The 24074-nt window shown below is 31.3% G+C and overlaps 1 protein-coding gene across 1 annotated transcript; it reads right to left on the reverse strand.

Moving 5' to 3' along the window:
• Positions 1-3323: 3323 nt before the first annotated feature.
• LOC100778687 (uncharacterized) lies at positions 3324-12299 on the reverse strand. The gene is made up of 4 exons (XM_014775663.3): positions 12120-12299; positions 8958-9051; positions 4431-4491; positions 3324-3614 (listed from the first exon to the last, which is right to left on the reverse strand). The coding sequence occupies exons 2-4, from the start codon at positions 9040-9042 to the stop codon at positions 3602-3604; spliced, it is 159 nt and encodes a 52-aa protein (XP_014631149.1). The 5' UTR covers positions 9043-9051; positions 12120-12299; the 3' UTR covers positions 3324-3601.
• Between the last annotated feature and the right edge of the window lie 11775 nt (positions 12300-24074).

Raw genomic sequence — 24074 nt, forward strand, 5'->3', positions numbered from 1 at the left:
TATATTTTTTTAAGGATTGAACAGTGCATTTTAAAATGCTTTTTTATGAACAGTTAAACCTATAATATATTATAAAATTATTGATTTTTAAGGTTAATACACACACGAAGAGATTTTTAATTAAAATAAAATATTATATTATATTATGATTAAAATATTCTCATGTATTCTTCTTTTATTTTGTTTAGTATATTTTTTTTCAAATATTTATATTTTGTTAGGCACATCTCATGGCAGAAATTAAAGTTATTTTTTAATCTTTTAATCCATATTTTTATGAGTTTAATGACTTTTAGAGTGATTATCATACAATTTAATAAATAAATTTATCATATATGATGAAATTTATCATATATGATGAATTATGATTGAAAGACATGTAAATAAGACGGTGTAAATTTTTTTACATTGTTATAACACTTTTTCTTTTTTATATTTCATCTTAATTTTAAAATAAACATAAAGAACCAAATACTCACTAATGAAAGTACAAAGTTAACCACGTTTTTTTTACTTTGTATTTTAATTTTTTTGCACAATGGCACAAACAAAGTTTGAATTTAGGAACTTGTCTATATTACCCAAATTCCATTCCTAGACTGATTTTAGTAGGTTAATTTTTACTTGTTTAGACCTTTGCGGCTTTGCCTATGATTATTTTTAAACAGTATAAGATTTTAACATTTAAATATTTTTCTTAATAATTTCTTAATGGAAAACATTAAACTAGTGTGAAACATTGAATAATAATTATACCACCTGTAGTTTTATTTTGAAGGTAATATTTGCTATAGACAATCCAAGAACAGAACATTTAAATGTATTTTTCTTTTTTTACTTTGAAGGTAATATGAGTATTTAATACAAATATATATGTCCAAGACTCAATCTTAAAATTATTCATTAAGGAGAGTTGTTATTCTCAGTTCTCACTTCTATTTTCTTGCATTTTTCACCTCGCTTTTTCAGAAACAAACAAAAAGACACTCTTACACTCCTTTATTTTCCTGCACCACTTCCTCTTCCCTCACCCCTCACCTCCCAGCGCTATGCTTTCCCTATTTTATTCTCTTTCACCTCCACACTTTTCTCTCTTTCCTTTCTTCTTTAACTTTTAGATTCAATAAAATCATAATTTCATTTTGTATCTATAATGATGCACAACGATTCCTTTATGTATCTAGGCTTATATACATAATAAAATCATAATTTCATATTATATATATATATATATATATATATATATTATTTTTTAATTATTTAATTATAATATAAGTTACCTTTTTTAAAATAATTAAATTAATTATCATATAAGTTATCTTAATCACAACACACATTATCTTTTTTAATACTAATAAAATTATTTGTGATATAAATTAAATTTTCAATTAAAATTTGAATTAATGATAACAAATGTTATCTTTTTTAATTGTAATTAAATTAATTATGATACAAACAAATTTGTATCATAATAATTTAATTACTATTAATAAAGGTAATTCAATTACTTTTGTAAATAATCTATATGATACTCACTATTATTAAAAAAGGTAAATTGTATCTTAATTATTTTAATTTATTAGTTTAATCACTTTACAAAAGTATAATATATTTCGTAATAGTTTAACATAACGAAAACTCATTTCTGTTGAGAAAACATACAATAGAATCACATTTTTTGTTATAATCATATTTTTGTTATATACTTGATCAACGAAAACGTGTTTATGTTTTGGCAGGAGATTAGTGATTACTTCAAATCACCTTATCCACTATTGATTAGCTATAATCACGAATATTATTATGACATCAGTTACCGCACAATCAACTTCACAAATGCTACGACTTGGGAATGCATGATATGCACATCTTCAGTTTATTACTCTCGTTGAGTGCTCTAAATTCTAAAGTAAGGAATCTTTCGTCTCAATCAGGTCTTTGGGAGATTTTATCCGAACAGTTTGTAAATAGCATTACTCTTCTTAATTTTGAGTGCCTAGTCCGTTGGTGGTGAGTTTTAATTGACGAAGTTGGTGTTTAGCAAAACAGAAACAAGCATTTTGTTTATCCTTTAATTGCTTGTTTTGTCTTTTTTATTTACAGAAAAAAAGACACACAAAAAAGCAATCAAGTTTAAAGGATAAACAAGCATCTTGGTTAGGAACTTAGAAGCATCATTTGAATATATACACGAGTAACCACCGAGACAATCACTTAATAATCGTCAACTGTTTGAGTTAAAATTTTAGGTACAATTTGGTCATCCTTGAAAGATAGAAGTTAAAAATTCTGAGGAAATTTCTCTATCAGTATTAATATTTTTTATCAGTATTTCTTTAAATAAAATATGATATATGATTAAAAATGAAGATAGGACAAGTATGACAACAGCGAACTCCAGTTTAATGCCAAGCATCAAAACAACATCAAACCAATTTCTTGATTCCTAGGAATTGAAGACAAGTATAAGAGAATTTAAACAACTCACACATCTACAATTTGTTACAACTACTTAATAGTCTAAAACCAAGTTGTATGCATGTGAACCATGAAGGGTCAATTTTTTTCATTGAGAAAAAAGGTAAAGATAAATAGTGATCGTGGAGAGTACAAGCACACTAAAATGACATAAGGGATAAAATCAAAGGGGGGTCGACATTGAAGCTAGTCTATTAAACATAGAAACCCAAATCAAGCATGATAAGAGAGCATGCACTCTCTATTTGGAGAACCTGGTAAACGATTACACTCATCTCTTCCTACGTACCCACATTTAGACAATATGCTCGAAATACCATGTCCGCAAGAACGAATTTATATTGTACATTCATCCATCCATGACTATTTAGATGATATTTAAAAATTGAATACAAAAATTTATTCAATTCCCATCTAAATTTTTCTTACTATGCTCTTCAATTTAGAAAAAAAGGACGATAATTTCACTCCCTTCATCTCATTATAATTGTAAAAAACAATTCTCAAAATAATTGTCATTTCGATTTTTATTGGAACATTAATTATTTGTTTCCACTTATATTCTTAATAATATTAATAGTGAACAACAAAAATTATAAATAAAATAATAATAATATAAAATTAATTTTAAAAAATTACTACTTTCTTTTATTTATTTATTATTTTTTCTTAGTTTGTATAAAATAACCTAAGACTACAATCATTTTGGGACGGAGGTAGTAACTAGCTTTAGTCATTATCTCGAAATGTGATTTTTTTTTTTAATTACACTTCCCCTTTTTTATGAAGAAACTCAAGAAACCTTTGATGGCATTCGGAGGAGTTCACACTTACCACTATTCAAATGTCAAAAAACGCTTAGTATTGAACATTCCCAACAATTATTACAATGTAAAGAATGCTAATTGGCATCCTATAGAAGCTTATAAGATGTTTAAATAAGATTCATGACGGTGTATATTTGGCATCAAAAGGGCAATTTCTGGGTAGCTTAAAGAAATTCCAAGTCAGGCTATATCAAGATATTCCCTAGTCATCTATACCAAATACACCGGCTGCAAGTAATATTAACCCCCAAGTAACAATCTACATTTGCTTCTTCCCGTGACAATGGTTTTGCTTCTTACCAAACATACCTGAAATTAAAAAAAATATAAAAAGTTCATGCACAGATATTCTCTTGCAATTGCAGGAAGAAATTAGGTCGAATTTCCAAGCAGATCTAGTGCAAAAATTGCAATATAAGTGGCTTCAGCAATAGATTAATTGAAGATTTTGAACACTATTATTTTTTATTCAAAGGCTGTGGAAGTATTGTGTACAAAGAATCTACAATTCTACATTTACTTGCATATTCAGAATTGGGAATGGGAACTAAATCGGATGCTAAGATATAAAGGGCTCTCAGAATGGCATATTGCTGCACTACAAAGGATTTTTACATCAATTGGATGCCAAGAATTAAATATATAATCCTTATTTTGGCTTCGATCTCTAATTTACAATGTCTGCAGTGAAAGAAAAAGTCTCAACTTTGAGTTTTGACCAATGGTTATCATCAGATCATTGTAGAAGTCCGTAAAGATGTTACATATAGATCTGAGTTTTCTAAAATTTGCATATAGTCTAATAGCCTATAGTATGGTCTATAGAGACAAATGTAGGAGATTAGTGACGTAAAAAAGTATTTTGTTAAGAGTTTGCATAGGTGGAGAATAGGTGAAGATTGGAGAAATGTCAGAGTGTGCTGTTTACTACATGCATGTTAAATATTCTTTGCAGACTGCAGTGATATGCATTCCTAATTAACAAGAATAAGTGCAGTAAAAACTAGCAGACTTAATAACCATATATAATTATATATCATTATAATCCAGTAAACTACCTGCATGTTAAGAATTGGACGAATTCAATTTATGTCACTAATTAAAAAGATGGAGGAGATGCACTACCTCTTGAAGAACTGAGTAACATATCGTAGAACGAAACACATTAATACAATCACCACAATATCTGCAAAAGTTTAGGAACTCCAACAAGCAGAACCACAATAGACAAGACAGCATATGAATTTAAGAAATTCCTTAACTTCTTTGTCATAATTCTCTAACATAGTTTAAGTTGTCTTTCTAACCAAAGGACACCAAAACCACTATTGGACAGACTAACTTATAAGTATGTGACAAACAAATTTCCATCAATTGATGAATCTTTTTAAAGAAACTGTTAGGCTACCTATTAAGCAAGTATATGAAGGAAGGACCCATGGCAAGTATAAGAGGAAGCCAGAGCAGCAGCCAGAACCAAGGTTAGGTAGCTGACTAAGATCAGTTACAATTTAGTAGTAAGTCTTGTAACTGTTTAGGTCAGTTAAAGGCAATTAGTTAGTTAGGCGTTAGCAACAAATAGAGACTGACTGCCTGGAATTATGGAGGGGGAGTAATTACGGTGGTTGGTTAGGGAGGCTAGGCTCTAGTCCCTAGATGTTCTATCACTGCTATCAGAGAAAAATTTTGATCCTGTGATGTGAAGCTATTCATGGTTTCAATGTGAGGAAACATGGATGCGTGTATGGCATTTCTAGAACGAGGTTTTGAAGGCAAGATCAACACGTGTGAGGACGTTGCAAGTCTGAAGCGATTGTTTGAAGATGAACGCATCGAGCGAGCGGAGCTGAAGGCACAAATGGCAGAGCTAATGGTGGCAGTTCGGAACTTGTCGAGCACCGATCATGGAAGCGGCAATCGTGACCATGCAGAACACCAGAATCGCGATTGAGAGGTAAAGTGGCAGAAACTTGAGATTCCAATTTTTGACGGAGATGATGCGTTTGGCTGGACGAATAAGGTGGAACGTTATTTCGAGATTAAAGGGGTAGAGGAAGAAGATCGAATCCAGGCAGCCATGGTCGCAATGGAAGGGAAGGCACTAACCTGGTACCAGTGGCGGGAATTTTGTGCAAAAAGCCCTAATTGGACCGATTTCAAGCAAGCTGTGATTCAGCAATTTCAGCCTTCGATGAACCAAAGCCCTTACGAGTTACTACTCAGTCTGAAACATGAAGGAACAGTAGCAGAATATCGTGAGAAGTTCGAATTGTATGCAGGTCCGCTAAGAGGAACAGAACCTGAGTATTTGAAAGGGATATTTCAGAATGGGCTGAAAGAGGTGGCGAGGGCAGAGCTGAAGTTGCATCCAATAAACTCTCTCCCGGAACTGATGGACTATGTGCAATGGATAGATGAGAAAAACTCACTAATAGAAAAAGATAATGTTGGAGGAAACAGAGGCGGTCCAACTAGAAGTTACAGTTCCTCAAGAACTGTAACATGGGAGCCAAGAAACAAAGGCACCACGACAAAAACAAGAGAGACGAGTTTGAGCTTGGAACCAAATAGTGTGAAGTCCACCAGAGCATACAGAGGTAGGCCTTTTAGGAGGATTTCAGATGCTGAATTCCAGGAGAGGGCAGAAAAAGGACTTTGTTATCCTGGTGATGGGAAATTTGGCCCTAGTCATACATGTCCCAATAAACAATTCCGAGTCCTTATTATGGGAAAAGGACAAGAGGAAGAAGACGAAAAAGAAGAGGAGGCAAGACATGAGAAACAACTGCAGAGTATTCAGCTGTCCCTGTACATCATGTCAGGATTGACTTCAAAAAAATCCATCAGACTGTGGGACAATATTGCTGAAAACAGAGTCATTGTTTTGGTGGATTGTGGTGCCTCTCATAATTTCATTTCTATTGCTGTAGTGGAACAACAACAAATACCAATCACACCTACTAAACCATATATTGTGGAAGTAGGGGATGGAAGAAAACTCAGGTGTGAAGGAGTCTGCAAGAATATCAAATTGCAGATACAAGGAATGAAAATCCAGCAAGACTTATTTGTCTTTGAAATGGCAGGAGTGGAAGTGGTATTAGGGATGGAATGGTTGGCATCTCTGGGTGAGATAAGGGCAAATTTCAGAGTTAACTCTGAAGATACCTACAATTGAAGGGTCATTCACATTAAAGGGAGAACCTGCAATGGCCAGATCTGCTGCTTCGCTGAGATCCTTTGTCAAGGTCCTGGGGAATGAAGGAGAGGAATTCCTGTTGTGCTGTCAGGATCTACAAGCTGTACAGGAAGCAAACCTGATACCTACATGGAAGGAAGGTATTCTTGAGGAATATAATGAGGTCTTTCAGGACCCTAGTGGTCTCCCTCCTTCAAGGAGACAGGACCATAGCATTGAGTTAAAAAATGGAGCTGAAATTCCCAGCATAAGGCCCTACAGGTACCCTCATTACCAGAAAAATGAAATTGAGAAGCTAGTTGATGACATGCTGAAGTTAGGGATTATTAGACCCAATATCATCCCTTATGCAAGCCCTATTATCCTAGTGAAAAAGTAAGATGGAGGATGGAGATTTTGTGTGGATTGTAGGGCTCTCAATAAAATAACAGTCTCCAATAAATTTTCGATACATATTATAGATGAACTCCTAGATGAATTAGGGGGTGCAATAATCTTTACTAAATTGGATCTTAAATCCGGTTATCATCAAATAGCTTATGAAGGTAGAAGATATCCCAAAAACTGCATTTAGAACCCATGAGGGCCATTATGAGTTTGTAGTAATGCCTTTTGGTCTTACGAATGCCCCTTCCACATTCCAAGCATTAATGAATGAAGTCTTGCGGCCCTACTTAAGGAAGTTTGCCTTGGTATTTTTTGACGATATCCGCATCTATAGCAAAAGTAAAGAGGATCATAGGACTCACTGAGAGTTGTCCTATCCCAATTGGTTGAGAATAAATTGTTGGTCAACAAGAAAAAGTGCAGTTTCGGGCAGAGTCAATTGGAGTATTTGGGGCACATAGTTTCTGGGGAAGGTGTAGCTGCAGATCCTCAAAAACCAGAGGTCATGAGAAGCTGGCCTACTCCTAGTGATGTGAAAACCTTAAGGGGATTTCTGGGTCTCACGAGGTATTACAGACGTTTTGTTTAGAATTATGGTAGGATTACAAGGCCTTTGTATAACTTGGTGAAGAAGGATGGTTTTAAATGGAATGAGGAGGCTGAGGAAGCTACCAGAAAATTGAAGAATGCAATGGCAGAAATTCCTGTTCTCACCGTACCTGATTTTACTCAACCCTTCACGGTGAAGACTAACGCGTCTTTTTAAGGATTAGGGGCAGGGGAGACCATTGGCTTTTCTAAGCCAAACTCTCACCGAAAAGGCTCAGAAAAAGTCAGTTTATGAGAGAGAACTCATGGCTATTGTGTTGGTAGTACAAAAATGGAGACACTGCTTAATGGGCCGCAAATTCACTATATTAACAAATCAGAAAAGTCTGAAGTTTTTAACTGATCAGAGATTACTTGAATAACAAAAGCGCTGGCCTTCGTGCTTGAGTTGGGCAGAATTTTGGTCTAAGTTCACTCCTTTCAGGGCTCTCTGTGGCAGAGATCCATCTCAATTGCTTAAAGGCAACCACTATTCCTTCAGCAATGGAGGAGGCAACAGGCTGACCCAAGATAGGGACTCTTTGTTGGACCAACTCAGAACTAATTTGCTTAGGGCTCAAGATCAGTTGCAAGCCTATGCCAATAAGCACCGTAGGGATGTTAACTTGGCTGTGGATGATTGGGTTTACCTGAAATTACAACCATATCTGTTGAAATCTTTGGCTAAAAAGTTGAATGAGAAATTAAGCCCTCGATTTTATGAACCATATCAGATTTCTAAGGCCATTGGTAAAGTAGCTAACCAGCTCAACTTGCCACCCAAGAGTAAAGTTCATCCAGTCTTTCATGTGTCTCTATTAAAGAAAGTCATTGCTCCTGCGGTGAAACCCCAACCCTTGCCTCCTATGCTGATTGATGAGCTGGAACTAAGGGTAGAGCCTTTAGCTGTAGAGGCTATCAGAAACCACTCTGTAGGCACAACTGAAGTGCTTATCCAATGGAAAGATTTACCTGACTTTGAAGCAACAATTTCTTGCATTTCACCTTTAGGACAAGGTGGCTCTCTTGGGCGGGGGGAGTATTGTTAGGCTACCTATTAAGCAAGTATATGAAGGAATGACCCATGGCAAGTATAAGAGGAAGCCAGAGCAACAGCCAAAGCAGCCATAACCAAGGTTAGGTAGCTGACTAAGATCAGTTACAGTTTAGTAGTTAGCCTTGTAACTGTTTAGGTCAGTTAATGGCAGTTAGTTAGTTAGGTGTTAGCTATAAATAGAGACCGACTGCCTGAATTATGGATTGGGGAGTAATCACAGTGGTTGGTTTGGGAGGCTAGGCTTTAATCCCTAGATGTACATTTGTATCACAAGAGTAATAAAACGAGAGATTGAGCCTGTTCTATCAGAAACCCCCCACATAAATATCTAGAAATGATCAAAATTTTGCATTCCAAGAGAATTACAAAGGAAAAACACATAAATGAGTTAAAATAGACTATAGAGTGGAATAAAGGATACTGAAGGTACAACGCTCCCACCAGTCCAACATATACAGCCCAAAAGTCACATTGTAAAGGTAGATCTTGCGCTGTATCCAATTCATCTCTTCCAGCTGCAAAAACAAATTTCCATTTTTGGGTCAGCCAGGATCAAGTCAAATAACTAACATTTTTTCATATAAAATCTTTGAAAGTGTTTTCATCAGACTTAGTGCATTTTTGGTTTCACATTATATTCTCTAGAATTACGTTGAAATATCACTTAATGCAATTTTAGGTAAATTTTCACATGTTTGATTCCACATTAATGAATATAATATTAAAAAACACTCAGTTTTAGCACAAGTAGTGCCCAAAACAAAGACAGAAACACTATACATCATAGTTCAAAATACCTCTAGCTAACACCCAGAGTATAAATCCAACATAGATGAATAGAAAAAAACTTTAAATACCAACTATATTTCTCGGCCCACTTCATGCTGCAGCATATTACCAATCTGTAAACCTGCATAATTTGAAGCGACCAAAGGACCAAAAGCGCATCACCGATTCTGATCATAACAGGATCAATCTTTATTAATTTCCTGCAACACATCTGAAAGCTTCCCTTTTATTGTTTTAACTGCCTGTATCTGTTTAAAATTGGACCATCTACATCTAAATTATGTACGTAGCAGATCCAGAACCACGTGCCCACCATGCATTCGATCCATATCCCCAACTGATACCTGAGAATTATTTCATAACTTTGACCACTTCCATAAGTCTCCAAACTTGAACATAATAATATCCACCGACTCATTCGCCCAGTTTGGTCCTTCACCTTAACTATCCCATGCCGTTGCGCCACATCTCACATGAAAATTCTTTATTCAGCAACTGCCAATTCCAACATCCACCAGCCAACCTTATACAACTGATTTTCAATCTCCAACATTCTGCATCATTATTAAAAAATTATTGAACTTTCTCCAAGACACTGTCTGGGATTTGATATCCATGATGTCAAAGAATAAGTAAAACCTTTCCTCCTTGCCCTCAACCATCTCCAAGAATGAATTTTAACATCCTCAACTATAACTTGTATATTAATCAATTTCTGCCTGAACAACGTATGGTTTCTATTGATCCAAATTTCCCTTAACACTTGCAAACCAAATAACATTCCATTCCTCCACTTTTATACCAGTCCTCCCTTTACGCCCCTGAAACTGCTGAAAATGCATATTCGGAAACCACTTGTACAAGCATGCGGGCACACTCTCACTGGTCCAAATTCTTCGAACTTTGGAGGAAAAAATCTTCGATGCACTTAGGGTCCCTCCCTCCTCTTAGTATCCCCAAGATACCAAAGTGGAAAAGCAAAAGCAGCAGAGAAACCAAGTTCTAAGTAAGCTATACAATTTCAGGTCTTCTTGGGTCACTTTCAGCCTCTCTGAACTCAGAAATGCAACCAACAATTTTAGCAATGGTCTGAAATCTCACCCTAACTATGCCACATTTTGATTCTAATGCTCTTTTTTACCCTTAGAGGGGATCAGTTTGACTAGGTTGATTTTCATCGTTCCTTTTAAATGTAGAAAATATAATTGGAAGAGGTGGTTTGGCTGAGGTTTACAAGGGGTGTCTCCAAGATGGGCAATTAATAACTGTGAAAATATTGACTAAAGGGACCACAGATGAAAAAACCGCATGCTTTCTACGTGAGCTAGGTGTAATTGCTCATGTTGACCATCCTAATACTGCCAAGCTAGTTGGATGTCGTGTAGAAGCCAGAAGGAGAAATGCAACTTGTCTTTGAACTATCTACACTCGGAAGTTTAGGATCTCTTCTTCATGGTTTGTACTTTAGTCTGCAGTGCAGATTCCTCATATGAGAAAACTTGACGTTAATGTATTTAGTATTTATTGTTTATTCTTTCATGGTGTGTATTCCAGGTTCAGATAAAAACAAATTAGAATGGAGTAAAAGGTATAAAATTGCGCTGGGAATAGCTGATGGTCTCCTCTATCTGCATGAGTGGTCACAGGCGAATCATTCATAGAGATACTAAGGCAGAGAATATTCAGGTCATGGAGAATTTTGAATTTATTACTTTGATACATGAAACTTAGGCTCCATGAATGTATTCTGAATTTTTGTGGTTGTGTAGGAGCATTAACTTCGTCATTAGTTTCAGGTGTAACGATTTTATATTATTATGCTGTTATCAACTGATATGTTCCAATATTCTAAGATAAGCTAAACTTAACCTCTATTGTTGTAATGAGCTCCTCATGTATAAATATCTCTGCCATATCATCATTAATTAAGCAATAGAATACTATTTTCTAATATTATTCTTATCCTCTGAAAAAAATTCAACTTTTGCCAAGAGATAATACATGAACTGAGCTTTCATGTCATGTTTTGTGCTAATGGCTAAACGTTGCTAATTCATGTTCTGCTTGTAAATTAGATTAGTAGCAGGCCATGTCTCTTAAGGCTCTGTTGTACTCCCTGTTTGTTTGACGCAATCTTTCTGATATATCACTCCCTTATTAATTGATTGAGATTTTTTCCAGATATGTGATTTTGGGCTTGCAAAGTGGTTACCAGAACAATAGCCTCACCATAATGTATCAAAATTTGAAGGCACATTTTTTACGCAAATAAAAAAATTACTAATGCTAAAGTTTAGTAGGTTCTCGTGATTGAATATATTCACCTAATTACTTGATTGGCAGCTATTGTGCTCCTGAATATTTCATTTCATGCATGGAATTGTAGATGAGAAAACTGATGTTTTTTTCATTTGGGGTCCTACTTTTGGAGATCATAACTGGGCGTCCAGCGGTGGATCATTTGCAGCAGAGTGTTCTAAACCAAACGCACTTATTTCAACCCAGAAAGCATGCAATTTCAATTTTTTTTAGAAAAGCCAAATATTAATATATAGGAATGAGAATTGACTAATTACAAGCCGTAATTAGACCAACCCCACAAAAGTACCTGAATAAAGAAGAAGACTTTACAACCAGAATATATCCCTATGAGCGTGCAAGTGCAACAATCAAAACAAAAGAAAAAGCCATAGGCTTCCACGAAGAGAATCTAAGAATCTAAGCATCAAAATCATTACGAAGATTAACATGCAAATCGAACAGAACAATAGATTTTGGAATCGGTGATTGTTACCTTGAGGTTAGGGATCGAGACACGAAATTCGAAGGGATTGCGGTTGTTTTGCGCTTCGGATCGCCGAGAATGGCGACAGAAAGAGGACGAGCACGACCAACAACGAATGAGAACACTACGTAGGAAACTCACAAATCACAAATGGTAACAATTTCTATGTTTTTTGTTTTTTTACAACGTATTCGCTTTTTCTAATTTGTATTTCTCGCTTTCTTTTTTTTTTTTTTTTTTTCCTTTTACAAATCTCTCGCTGGTTTTTAAAAGTAGCATGCAAACATTTCCCATTTACACTTGTATAACTGCACCTTTTTCTCTTTTACAGTACTTTTTAATTATTTTTTCTTATAGTTAAATACTAAAACAGTAAATTATTTCTCAATTTTATCATCTATTACATAATTTTTTTAAAACAAATATTTTTTTTATATTAGAAAAATAAATATAACATTCTCTCAAATAATTTTTTTTTCATTAGAACTCAATTGATATTAAATGTACTCCCTGCATCCCCGTTTACAAGAGATAATTGATAAATATTTTTGTCAAAAAAGACTTTATTTCATTTTTCTAATACTTTAATTTTTTTTACTAAAATATTTTAAATTATCTCTTTCTTTCTCCCATAAAAATTGGAGAAGGTCAATAGACTTTCAATAAAATTAAGAATAAAATTAGAAAAATATTATAAATTCAATATTAATAACTAAATTAACTAACTTTCTTAATTACTATAAATTAGTCCATTATATTTTATAATTAGAGACAAAGATCACATTAAATTAACGAATACATTTTTTTATGTAAACTAAATCATCAAACAAAATAATAATATTTTTTTTCTAAATCAAGTCAATGTACTATGAGTATAATCTAATTATTATAAAAATGTTATATTAATATAATATTAAAAATAAAATCAGTATCAAAATAGTTTTTGAAAATATATTTTCATGATATAATAAAAAAAACATGTTTGATGTAACGTATTATAAAATATATTACTAAGTTAATAGTCAAAAAAATATTTTATTATTATAATATATTTGCAAAAGTCAATAAATTTAATATATATATATATATATATATATATACACTGCTTGTTTAACTCCTTGTTTTTTTTAAATCACTTAGAGAACTAGTTCATAATATATTGAACTGTTGAAAATGGTCAGCTAGATGTTATACGTTTAACTCGTTAATGATCTTTCTTTCAGCTTTTATTTTATCATCAGACTAAAATTTCGCTTGCGTCATTACTTTGGGGAATAAAATTTAAAAAATATGATATTTTATAATTTTTTACACACAAAAAAAATGTCTAATGTCAATTTCGAAAGGATCTTTTTAAGAAATGCACTTTTGTATATTATCATTTTAACTCAAGTGAGAAATTTGATATATTTTATTTCCTTTTTAAGAGACTTATTTTAATTATTTTTTCTCAAATACAAGCCGGTTTATAGTCAATTGTTATTCCAAGTGGTTCCACTCTTGGGTCAAGATTATGGATCAGCAGACAACATGGGCTTCTCCATGTTTTTCAAAAGCCTTTGTCCAAGCCCAAGGTGCTCTCTATCTCGTATATTTCTTTGGGATATTCTTTCTATACCAAATATTTTTCTTCCACGTCCAACAAATAATGTGAAATATCAAATTTATCCTTCACTTAAAAGCTAAAATACACCATCTCTCCGCTATTGTGCACTCATGTTTATTTGCACGTCTTTTCTTCTTCGTGAGTCTCTCCTCCTTCTCGTGTTGTATTCAATTTGTGCTTTTTCTGCAAGTGTCTTCTTCTTCGCCGTTCTGCGTAATGTTGTGTCATCGATGATGAATCTACTTTTTTTTCCTCTGTTTAATATGTACGAATTGACAATCCATATGGAATATGCAGAATGACAATCTGTATGACCATACAAATTGACAATTCGTATGGAACATGCAAAATGATAATTTGTACGACCATATGGATTTATGGTCAATCGGTATCATCCATATGGAATGCCAATTCATATAACCTGTACAAATTGTCAATCTGTATGACTCATACAGATGGATCATACAGATTGACAATCTATATGGATGATACGAATTGTCAATTCATATGATTCATCCGTAGGATGATACGAATTGCTAATTTGTATGGATGATACAGATTATTAATCTGTATGATCCGTATGAATTGTCAATCCGTATGGCTCATACAGATTGATAATTCGTATCATCCATATAGATTATCAATCTGTATCATTCATAGGGATTGTCAATCCGTATAAGTTATACTTTTATATATTTTAATTATTTTATAAATAATCATTTTAATACTTTTATAGATTTAAAAATCAGTGTATAAATTAATTTGGTATTTAATTATTTTATAAATAACATATTTGTTATATCTTGTAGGTTGCACACTATTTGTTAACAAGAGTGTCCCACATGTCATTGTGGTATTTTTGAATGTATTTCATGACATTAATCAATTTGGAGGATTTTCATACGGAGCGACTGCACTAGTCAATATGTATGAGAAATTGAATTATGCATCTAAGCATAAGGCTAAAAATCTTGCAAGATATATCACTCTCTTGGAGGTAATTATATTGATTTTTATCATTGTTATTTTTTTTAACTTGATATGTACTATTAACATTTTCTTATTCATTTTTGTTATTTAACTAAATTTTTTTAAAAAAAATACATTATAAAATTTTATAATTTTTTACAAGTTATATGGATGGACAATCCGTAAAGTCCATACATATTATAAATCCTTACAACTTATACGGATTGTCCAATTCGTATGGTCGCCTATACGGATAGATAGTTTATACATGTTAAAAACTAATCTTTGTTGTTGCCATCACAACATCCACTATGACAACAACGATGAACTCAATGCAACAATAACCAACCATCGCAATAATGTCCCGCGAAACCAATCACCACGACCCAATCGAAGGAGGAGCTCAACAAACAATAAAGTGAATGGCGTAAGAAGAAAATAAAATTGGAAGGAAGGAAGGAGAATAAGAAGTTAAAAAGGGTAATGTTAAAATTATAAAAAATTTGATCGATATAAAAGAAAAATGACTTGTGGTGCAGGAAGAAGATTTCTCTTTCTTTTTAGATGCTCTATCTCATATCTTATGGCTACCAAAAATGCTGGATGATTATTTTATTTTTTTGGGTACAGTAGCCGTTTTTTTTGGTACAGGCTGGAAGACTAAAATGCAGACGAGGAGTAGCTACGGAGATCTAAATTTTATTTAATTTGTGAGTTCAACAATATTTACATTTTAAAAAATAGTTCACAGAACATAAATAAAGTTATAGTCTTATAAACCTATAAACGCAATAAGTATATACTGAGCTCATATAAGTATATCAAAACTAACCGTACCATCCAAATAGAAAAATACAGCCATAATCAAAGCCTACAATTACGCGCGCAATTAACAATAAGAAGTCGACAGATATGTTTTAATCATAAAAAATGTCCAAACCTAAAAAATCCAAGCAAAGCAACTAAATTTATATCAAGAAAGAGTGAAAGACACTTGAAACTTGATTAATGACCAACGAGGAATCATTCTCAACTGATAGATAGTGATTAGTGATAATTACATCAAGGTTTGGGAAAGAATGTCAGGAACCAAAACTAGCATTTTTCTCAGATTTTTTTTTCTACAAAAAATCGCATTTGTTCTGGCTTATCTTAAAATACTTATGAATATTTTAAAATAAATGTATACAATTAGTTTGCTTTATTAAGATTAACTAACCAATCTCATAAATTTAAAGAATTTCAAAACAAACATTAAACAGGGAAAGATAATTAAATAACTAAATTATTGATGTTTACCATAATTAACTTAAATGCCTAACATCATTTATGAAATTATGATTGATTGAGTACGCAAGGTTTTTTCTACATGGTGGGTGAATAAATTTTAAATTCTAACTTTAGAGAAAATAATATATATACTATGTAAAAAAATTTTATACTATTAACTAATAAAAAATTATTATTTATGATTATCTAGTTAACTTTTAAAATAAAAGAAAATATATTATTCATCGTATAAAATAATTTTATATTATTATTTAATAATAAATAAATTAATATATATGATAAATTTATGATTTTTATATTAAGAGCGGTTGCTCCAAGTGGTTGAGGATTCAACTCATTAAGTATTTGGTCAGCGATTTGAATTTTAACTTATATGTATGAAAAATCAATGTTAAGAGGAGATAATCTACCCATGTGCGGCAGCAAATTCTGTGAAGGAATTTAAAAAGTTTGATGATTAATAGAGATATTCATTCATTTGCAATCATATGTGCCAAAAAAAATTGGATTTTTTTGAAATGGTTTTAGTTGATTGATAATATAATTTTTTATATATAATAGGTGTGTGTATATATTAAACTCTTATAAAATTAACTTGTTTCTAACATCATTTATGATCGGTTGAATGTTCAAAACTGCTTTACACTTCCTTTTTTTTTTTACTGGAAATTGCTTTACACCTGTGCATAGATTTTAAGCTCATAATTTTATTAGTAACAATAATAAACAATATTATTTCTATAAGAGTTAAGTGGAAGCTGAAGCAGAAAAGGGATCAGCCTCAAATTCGTAGTTTCGTACGCGTCGAATGCAGATGTGGGGACAGTCTTCAAACCTATCCATACACAATGGAGCTAATTCAGTACTACTTGCTACTAGGCGTGAGATTCCCCACCATCCAATTTGTGACTTTGAAAATGCAAATCAAAACGTTCTTCACAAAACAAGTAAGCACTATTATGACATTTAGATAGACTTTTACCAATAATAGACAAAAATTGTGTTCCTTGACTAAATAATCTAGAGTTTGAGTGATGCTTATCTTTAAATATAAAATAAATCGTCGGAGAGGAATATATTTTTTGAGTCACTAATATGTTTATTTATAATTTAGTCTCTTAGGTGTCTGTTTGTGCAATTTATATGTATTTTAACCTATTAAAATTCGTCTAAATTTCATTATACGGTGACTAAATTGAAGCTCATTTTAATTGTAGTGGAAATTAGATTATGAAATTAATTTTATATTTTATTATCAACAAAATATAATATTTTTGTAATATAATTTTAAATTTACTTTCTTTCCTTCATATTTCTTACAGACAATAATACATTGATGCAATGCTCCAAATTCCGCAACTACGTTGACAAGAAAAAATAAATCGAACGCCTGTTACAAAAAATATGCAATACAATAATCAATGATTCACGATCTCTTTTGTTACTTATGCTAGATTATTTAAAAAATCTCTTTTGTTACTTATGCTAGATTATGGCTACTTGCTTTTATAAAATTCTATAGTGCAAGACAACTATAACAAACGTTACTTTTTGTGGTAATTATTGTGCCTTTTAGTGACAATTTAAATAACTGCTAAAACATTCGCTAACAATTAGATTATGGTTAGTGTATTCAGGATGATAAAAGTATTACTGACAATTTTAGTGAGTGCACGTAAATAATCATTTTATTGTAAAAAAAAGAAAACCATTTTATTAACTTTTGCCTATTCATGCTATAAATTAAACTTTTACATACTAATGCTTATTTACCACAAATTATAATCTAAAAGAGTATTTTACTAGCCATTAGTTTTTTTCTAAGTACCAACCATTAGTTTATATCACAATATAATTGTTTCAAAATAAATTTTGTTGCAGTGCAAGTTAACATGCACATATTTTTCCTACCAATATGTTATTGATTTGAGTAGAATTGAATTTAAATCTCTTAAATAAAGTTTCAGCTCAAATCTTATAAATTAAAAAATATAATTGAGAATAAAAACCTACTAAAAATGATCTAACATATTTTTCAAAAAAAATAGTCATAAGCAAAGAAACATACATTCTCTTGGTGCTTTTATATATATAGAGAGAGAGAGAGAAATGGATCTATTCTCGAATTTTAGCCCTTAATCTAGAGAAAATTTCAAGTAAACAGTAGCCACCTGCCATAGTCACACACTAGACATTGGCAATCTTGTGTTGGTCTCATATTATACTAAAAAGTCCCTACACATATCAACTGATCCTAGCTATAACCGTTGCTTATTCAAGAATTTCCCCTCCATCAACAAAGACATGAGTTGATGAGGCTGCGTGATTAAAACTAAAAGGCACACATCAGCACCAGAAGGAGAAGTGAAAAATTCACTTTCATTAGCAGTCTAGGACGGGCCACGGATTGTGGAAAACCAAACATCACATGCACATGATCATATGAGCAGGGTTGGGATTGGTGAAGCAAAGTAGCAGTTGATCCCACTTTGGTTTAGGCCAAGGGTGAAAGTAAAACATGGCATGCCCTCTTAAAGGCATTCATTTTTTTATTTTATGATTTCATTTCATGTGCATCTAAATTGAAACCCGGGACCCCAAAAGCAATACACAGCAAACACTCCCCTAAGGTGCAAACGAGTTTTCACTTTCTGAGCCTCTGAGATGGGATTGGTGGGAAGCTACACACTAAGGTGCAGGAACCAAGCTAGATTACTAGGATGGACCTTGATGCACATGGCAGGGGGTTAAATCTCGCTATCTTGTGGCCCCAATTAGATACCAATGTATGGTTCTCTCCCCCCTCTCTCAGTGCAAATGCATGAACCCAACCAACACTTGGACCCAAAACGAAATTAATATGGGAAGAATCTTTGAAAGGTTCAATCATATATGCCTCTGAACATGAAATGGTCCAACATGTTATGTTGTCTTACTGATTTTTCTTGATATTTTCATTTCCATATGTATTTTAAGTAACTTTTACAAAGTTTTGCTTGCACATATGCCTAGAATTCGATGATTAGGTTCGAGATACTCTAACTTTAAACAATAAGATTCTCTATATAAGATAGTTATTTTTTTAAGTAGAGTGGTAAAAAAATAATTGTTCACAAATGTTCATTATATTTGGATGGTATTAAAATTAAAATATTGGATAAATAATTATTTTTGTCCTTAAATGTGTAATTTACTGACAAATGCATCTTTAAAGGATGAAAATACAAAATTTAGTCCTCAAAAGTGTAAAAAGTGTGATAAATATATCCGGTCGTTAACTTCCGTCCATCACCGTTAATAAAATAGTCTACGTGACACAGAAGAACAAATTTGTCAGTGAAATGATTATAACATGATCATCTTTAATTGTCACCATAGGGACATATTTGTCATATAATATTTTTTTGACTTTTTGCCTTCCCACACAAATGCATCCATGGAAGATGAAAATACAAAATTTAGTTTCCAAAAGTGTAAAAAACACGAAAAATATATCAAAACGTTAATAATATATTGTAACTAATTATTATAATTTGAAAAAATGTATAATGATTGCAACAATTTTTTTTAACAAACTCCTAAATTAAATTGAGTTTAAAAGAAAAAAGAATACTTGTTTTATAAACTATAAATAATTTTTTTATACTCTAATGCTTAATGAAAGGTTCAAGTAAAAAAATTCTTATTGTAAAACATTATAGTTAAATTAGATCCATGAATAATTTTTAGGAAAAATTGTAATTGCAATGACCCTTTTAATTTGTAAAAAACACTCACCTCCTTTGGAATGATATTTTTTAAGGTTAGGATTTTTTAAATGATCAGTCAATAAAAAATAATTGTGTATGATTTTAAAAAAAATAAAAAATCAACAAACTTTTATTATAATTTGTAATTTGATATCATTGCATATACTAATAGACATTCATATTTTATTATGAAAATTTATAAAAAATAATAATTAAATAAATAGTGTTTGATTAAACAGAAACAATGATTTTCTTATCATTTTACAGTAAAATTTCTTTTTTTTCCTGTGTTGATAACATTTATTCAAGAGTTAACAATCAAATGATTGATTTTTTTTTTGTAGTAAAAAAAAAGTAAGAAGAATTCGCCAAATCAATAACAATTCACTTCCATTGATAATATTTTATGCATGTCTCAACCGTTAATAAAGCTTAAAAATTATATAACGGAAATAGAAATAGATAATTACCTGTATGGTATAGCTCTTCCAAAATTTTGTCTCAATAATTATAAATTTTTCAAAATTATAATAATTAGTCACAATCTATTATTAACGTCCAGATATATTTGTCGCGTTTTTTATACTTTCAAAAACTAAATTTTGCATTTTCATCTTTCAGGAACACATTTGTAAGCGGGGTGGAAAGGCGAAAGTCAAAATATATTATATGACAAATATGTCCTTATGCTGACAATTATATATGACCATGTTAACAATCATTTCAGTGACAAATTCATTCATTTGTGTCATATAGGCTATTTTATTAACGATAACGAACGGAAGTTAACAGTCAGATATATTTGTCGCACTTTTTACACTTTTAAGAACTAAATATTATATTTTCATCTTTTAGAGATGCATTTATCAACAAATTATATACTCAAAGATAAAAGTGATTATTTACCTAAAATATTTTAGTCAGACACACAAAATATTGTTGTAATTGGAAAATACTTAATAGGTGTTTACCTTTTAATTTAGTCATAAGTAGTTTGAAAAGATAGGAAATATTTATGTGTTTGATATAGGGCTTCTTATGGAGTTTGAGGTTGTTTACCCAAACTAATTTAATCATATTTTATCTTTTGTGATATCTCTTAACATAAAATATGATTAGAGCATATCATTTAAATTTTTGGGATAGAGAATAAAGTAAGTACGAGATTATGATATGTATGATATGTGGATTGGATTAGTCGATACTCTATCAATTGGGAAAAACTTTGATATGATGGTTGAAACAAAGGTGGATTTCTCCATTCTGTTTCAAATATATTCAGCTAGAGCATGATATAAAAAATAAATAAATAAATCGTACTAGAAAATAAGAATGATCAAACAGTACATTTGCATTAGGTACCTCTTGTTATTAACATATATAGCTAAATAATTGACTAACCGGAAAGAGTCATATTACTCTCTTGTCCGACGTTCATAATTAAACAAAACCTAGTGATTTCTAATCCAGGGTTCTTTTACTAATTATGAAATATTGGACAGAAATCTTAATTTCATGGGACTCTTTATTTTCTTAACTGGATACAATTGTTTCAACCAAATTGTTCATTAATTGTTACTCTGTAGATTGGCTCATTAACTATTATTAACTACAGTTTGGTTTTATCCAGAGAATTGAAGAAAAAACCTAGTAAATAATGAATGTTGATAACGTCAAGGGTTATTATAAGTGCATAAACTTTTCGACTTTCTTGGAAAACCTAAGTAACTTTCATAAGAAAATTATTGAATTTCAATGCCAAGTTGCTTTATTAGGTACATAAATATTTTTCACTTTCCTTTTGGAAAGTGAAACTCTTCTGCTCCTTATTAGCTAGCACTAGTAACATCGAAACAATTCTACTTCCAATTGCAAGATACTAGTATGATATGTGGGGGCCATTGAATTAAACATCGAGATATTACAACGTTAAGCTCTGACGCCGTTGATGCAGTGATTGAAAAATAGTTAAGCCGATCTGAATTAATTTGACTCGGAAATTAAAAAAAAAAATAGTTTTGATCAATTTTTAATTCAAGTTTTTGCTTTCCAGAAAGACAAACCCAATTTATGTCTGGCGAGTTTTGAGCTTTTTTTTAAAGACAAAACTGAATATTGCTATAAAAAAAAAAAACTGGTTTTTAACATAAGGAGTGTCTCAAACCAGAAAAGAAGTACAAAGAAATACTCCAAATGCTATTCGATAGATTTTACGATAACAGCAAACCCAAAACTTCACTGGTTGCATATGTGACATTTCATTTCTTTTCCTCTCTTAACCTGGCTGAGTTTCGTAACAGCTAACTTAAAACATCAACCTAGCTTGCAGGTTGCAGCATTAATCGAATATGTTTTGAGTTGAAAAATTATAAAACTAACAAAATTGATCCATTTGAATGTATAATTTAGTTTTAATTTGCTTTCATTTGCATATATGTCAGGATTTACAATAAATCTTACGCACCGTTGAATCAATGGAATTAGATCTCTTTAAAAAATTTCATATATACTACCTTCATTTCATATTAATTGTTTTTCAAAAAAAAAAATTCAAAATTATTGTTGATGTTTTACATTAATTACTTTTTATCTGTAGCTCTATTTAATAACTACTACAATAATATTTAATTACAAATAAAATGCTAAAATTAAATAAGAATATTTTAATTTAACTATATTATTTTATATTTATTAAATGCTATGTAATATGTTGACATCAACTTTAAATATTAAATATTCTTCAATATGTACTACTAATTAGGTCTTGAATAGGATCGAACTCTTCATTTTCTCTTCTAAGAAAATCAAAGAAAAGAAGTACAGTATAGTCCATCTTTGGGATTGGTCTTCTTTCTCCTATCAGGACGATTGCACATTGTCACCCGCAGACAAGAACTATTAAATATATTCAATGAAGTGCTCAATTGATTGGATGATATGAAAACATTAGTAAGAAATTGAGGTGGAGGAAATTTTGCATAATTAATTAAAATCTGTATTTGAACCCATCCATTACTAGTATATAGAGGGAAGAGGGTACCATGAAATGTTTCGTGAAAATAAATGCAGTCTATACATCATCAAAGCAAAAATATGATTTTCTTTCTCTCCTGAAAATCAGTTATATGATGTTAGAAGTATTTATAAATAAAAAAATATTAATATTAAAATCAAGTGATTAGATACAAATAATTAATATTTTCAAGTTAAAGTTAAATTATTTGAATAATATCCAAATGAAAATAATTTTTAATCAAGAATAAAAAAATGTTAATATCATTTTATTTAGCTAAAACCTCAAATACTCTTGAGTGGGCTGGACAAATTCTTATTTATGTGTTTTTTTACAGTATTTTTTTGTGAGTTTTTTTTTACAGTAATATAGCATATACTTGTGTGACCCTTATGTATTAAGATCAAGATCCTCGTGTAAATGTCTAACATGATAATGCCATATTGTGAGAGAAAAATTAAAAAAATTGAACTTAATAAGTCCTATACAAATAATGATGAAACTTATTAATTTTTTTTTCCTCAGAAAATGGCATTACTAGATATTAATACGCGAACATCCATATCATATGAATGATGTATATACCTCGTATACTAACCAAATTGGAATTGCCAAAAATATAATGTTATTTTTTCTATTTGACCGTGAAATTATACAAATATTGTTGTCGAATTAATTCAACTAGCATAACATTGGTTATTAATTACATGGTATTCTAAAAAATTATTTATTCCAAATGTTTACTTTGATGTGCTCCCCGAGTACGGAAATTTGTTTTTAACTCTGCAAGTGACGTTCAGTATATTAGAGCCTTAACTATACTCCTCATTTTCCTCCTATAAATGAGGATTGATAGTGATGCATGCTTTGCTAGTTCGCTCGTGCTGAGAACGATGAATCACCCATGACCCATCTATGATCTAGGGCACCCTTCTCCTTTTTATATGCCTAGCTATAATTAACACCCACTTGTATGCTTTGTCTGGTATAAAAAAATGAAAGGCACTTGTATGCTTTGTTTGGTATAAAATAATGAAAGGAAAAAAAAAAGGTGAAAGAAAAGAAAAATAGTAAATACTGAGATGATTTTTAGGTTGGTTGGTAGAAGTCAGAATGAAAATAAATAAAGGTTAAATTTTTATACCTCTTTATTTGTTGTGTAGAAAGTATAAATAAAAAAAAATATGTATATAAAATCACGTAAATATCCTTAATAAAAAAAAAAGATATGTAAGCAAAAGGTTAATTTAATATTTTTATCATCTTTGACCAACTTTCTTCCATCTTTCTTTCCAAAATGGAGATATTTAGAAAATGTTGGGCCACTTTTTATTATT

Source organism: Glycine max, chromosome 5, assembly GCF_000004515.6.
Source record: "Glycine max cultivar Williams 82 chromosome 5, Glycine_max_v4.0, whole genome shotgun sequence".
NCBI lineage: Eukaryota > Viridiplantae > Streptophyta > Magnoliopsida > Fabales > Fabaceae > Glycine > Glycine max.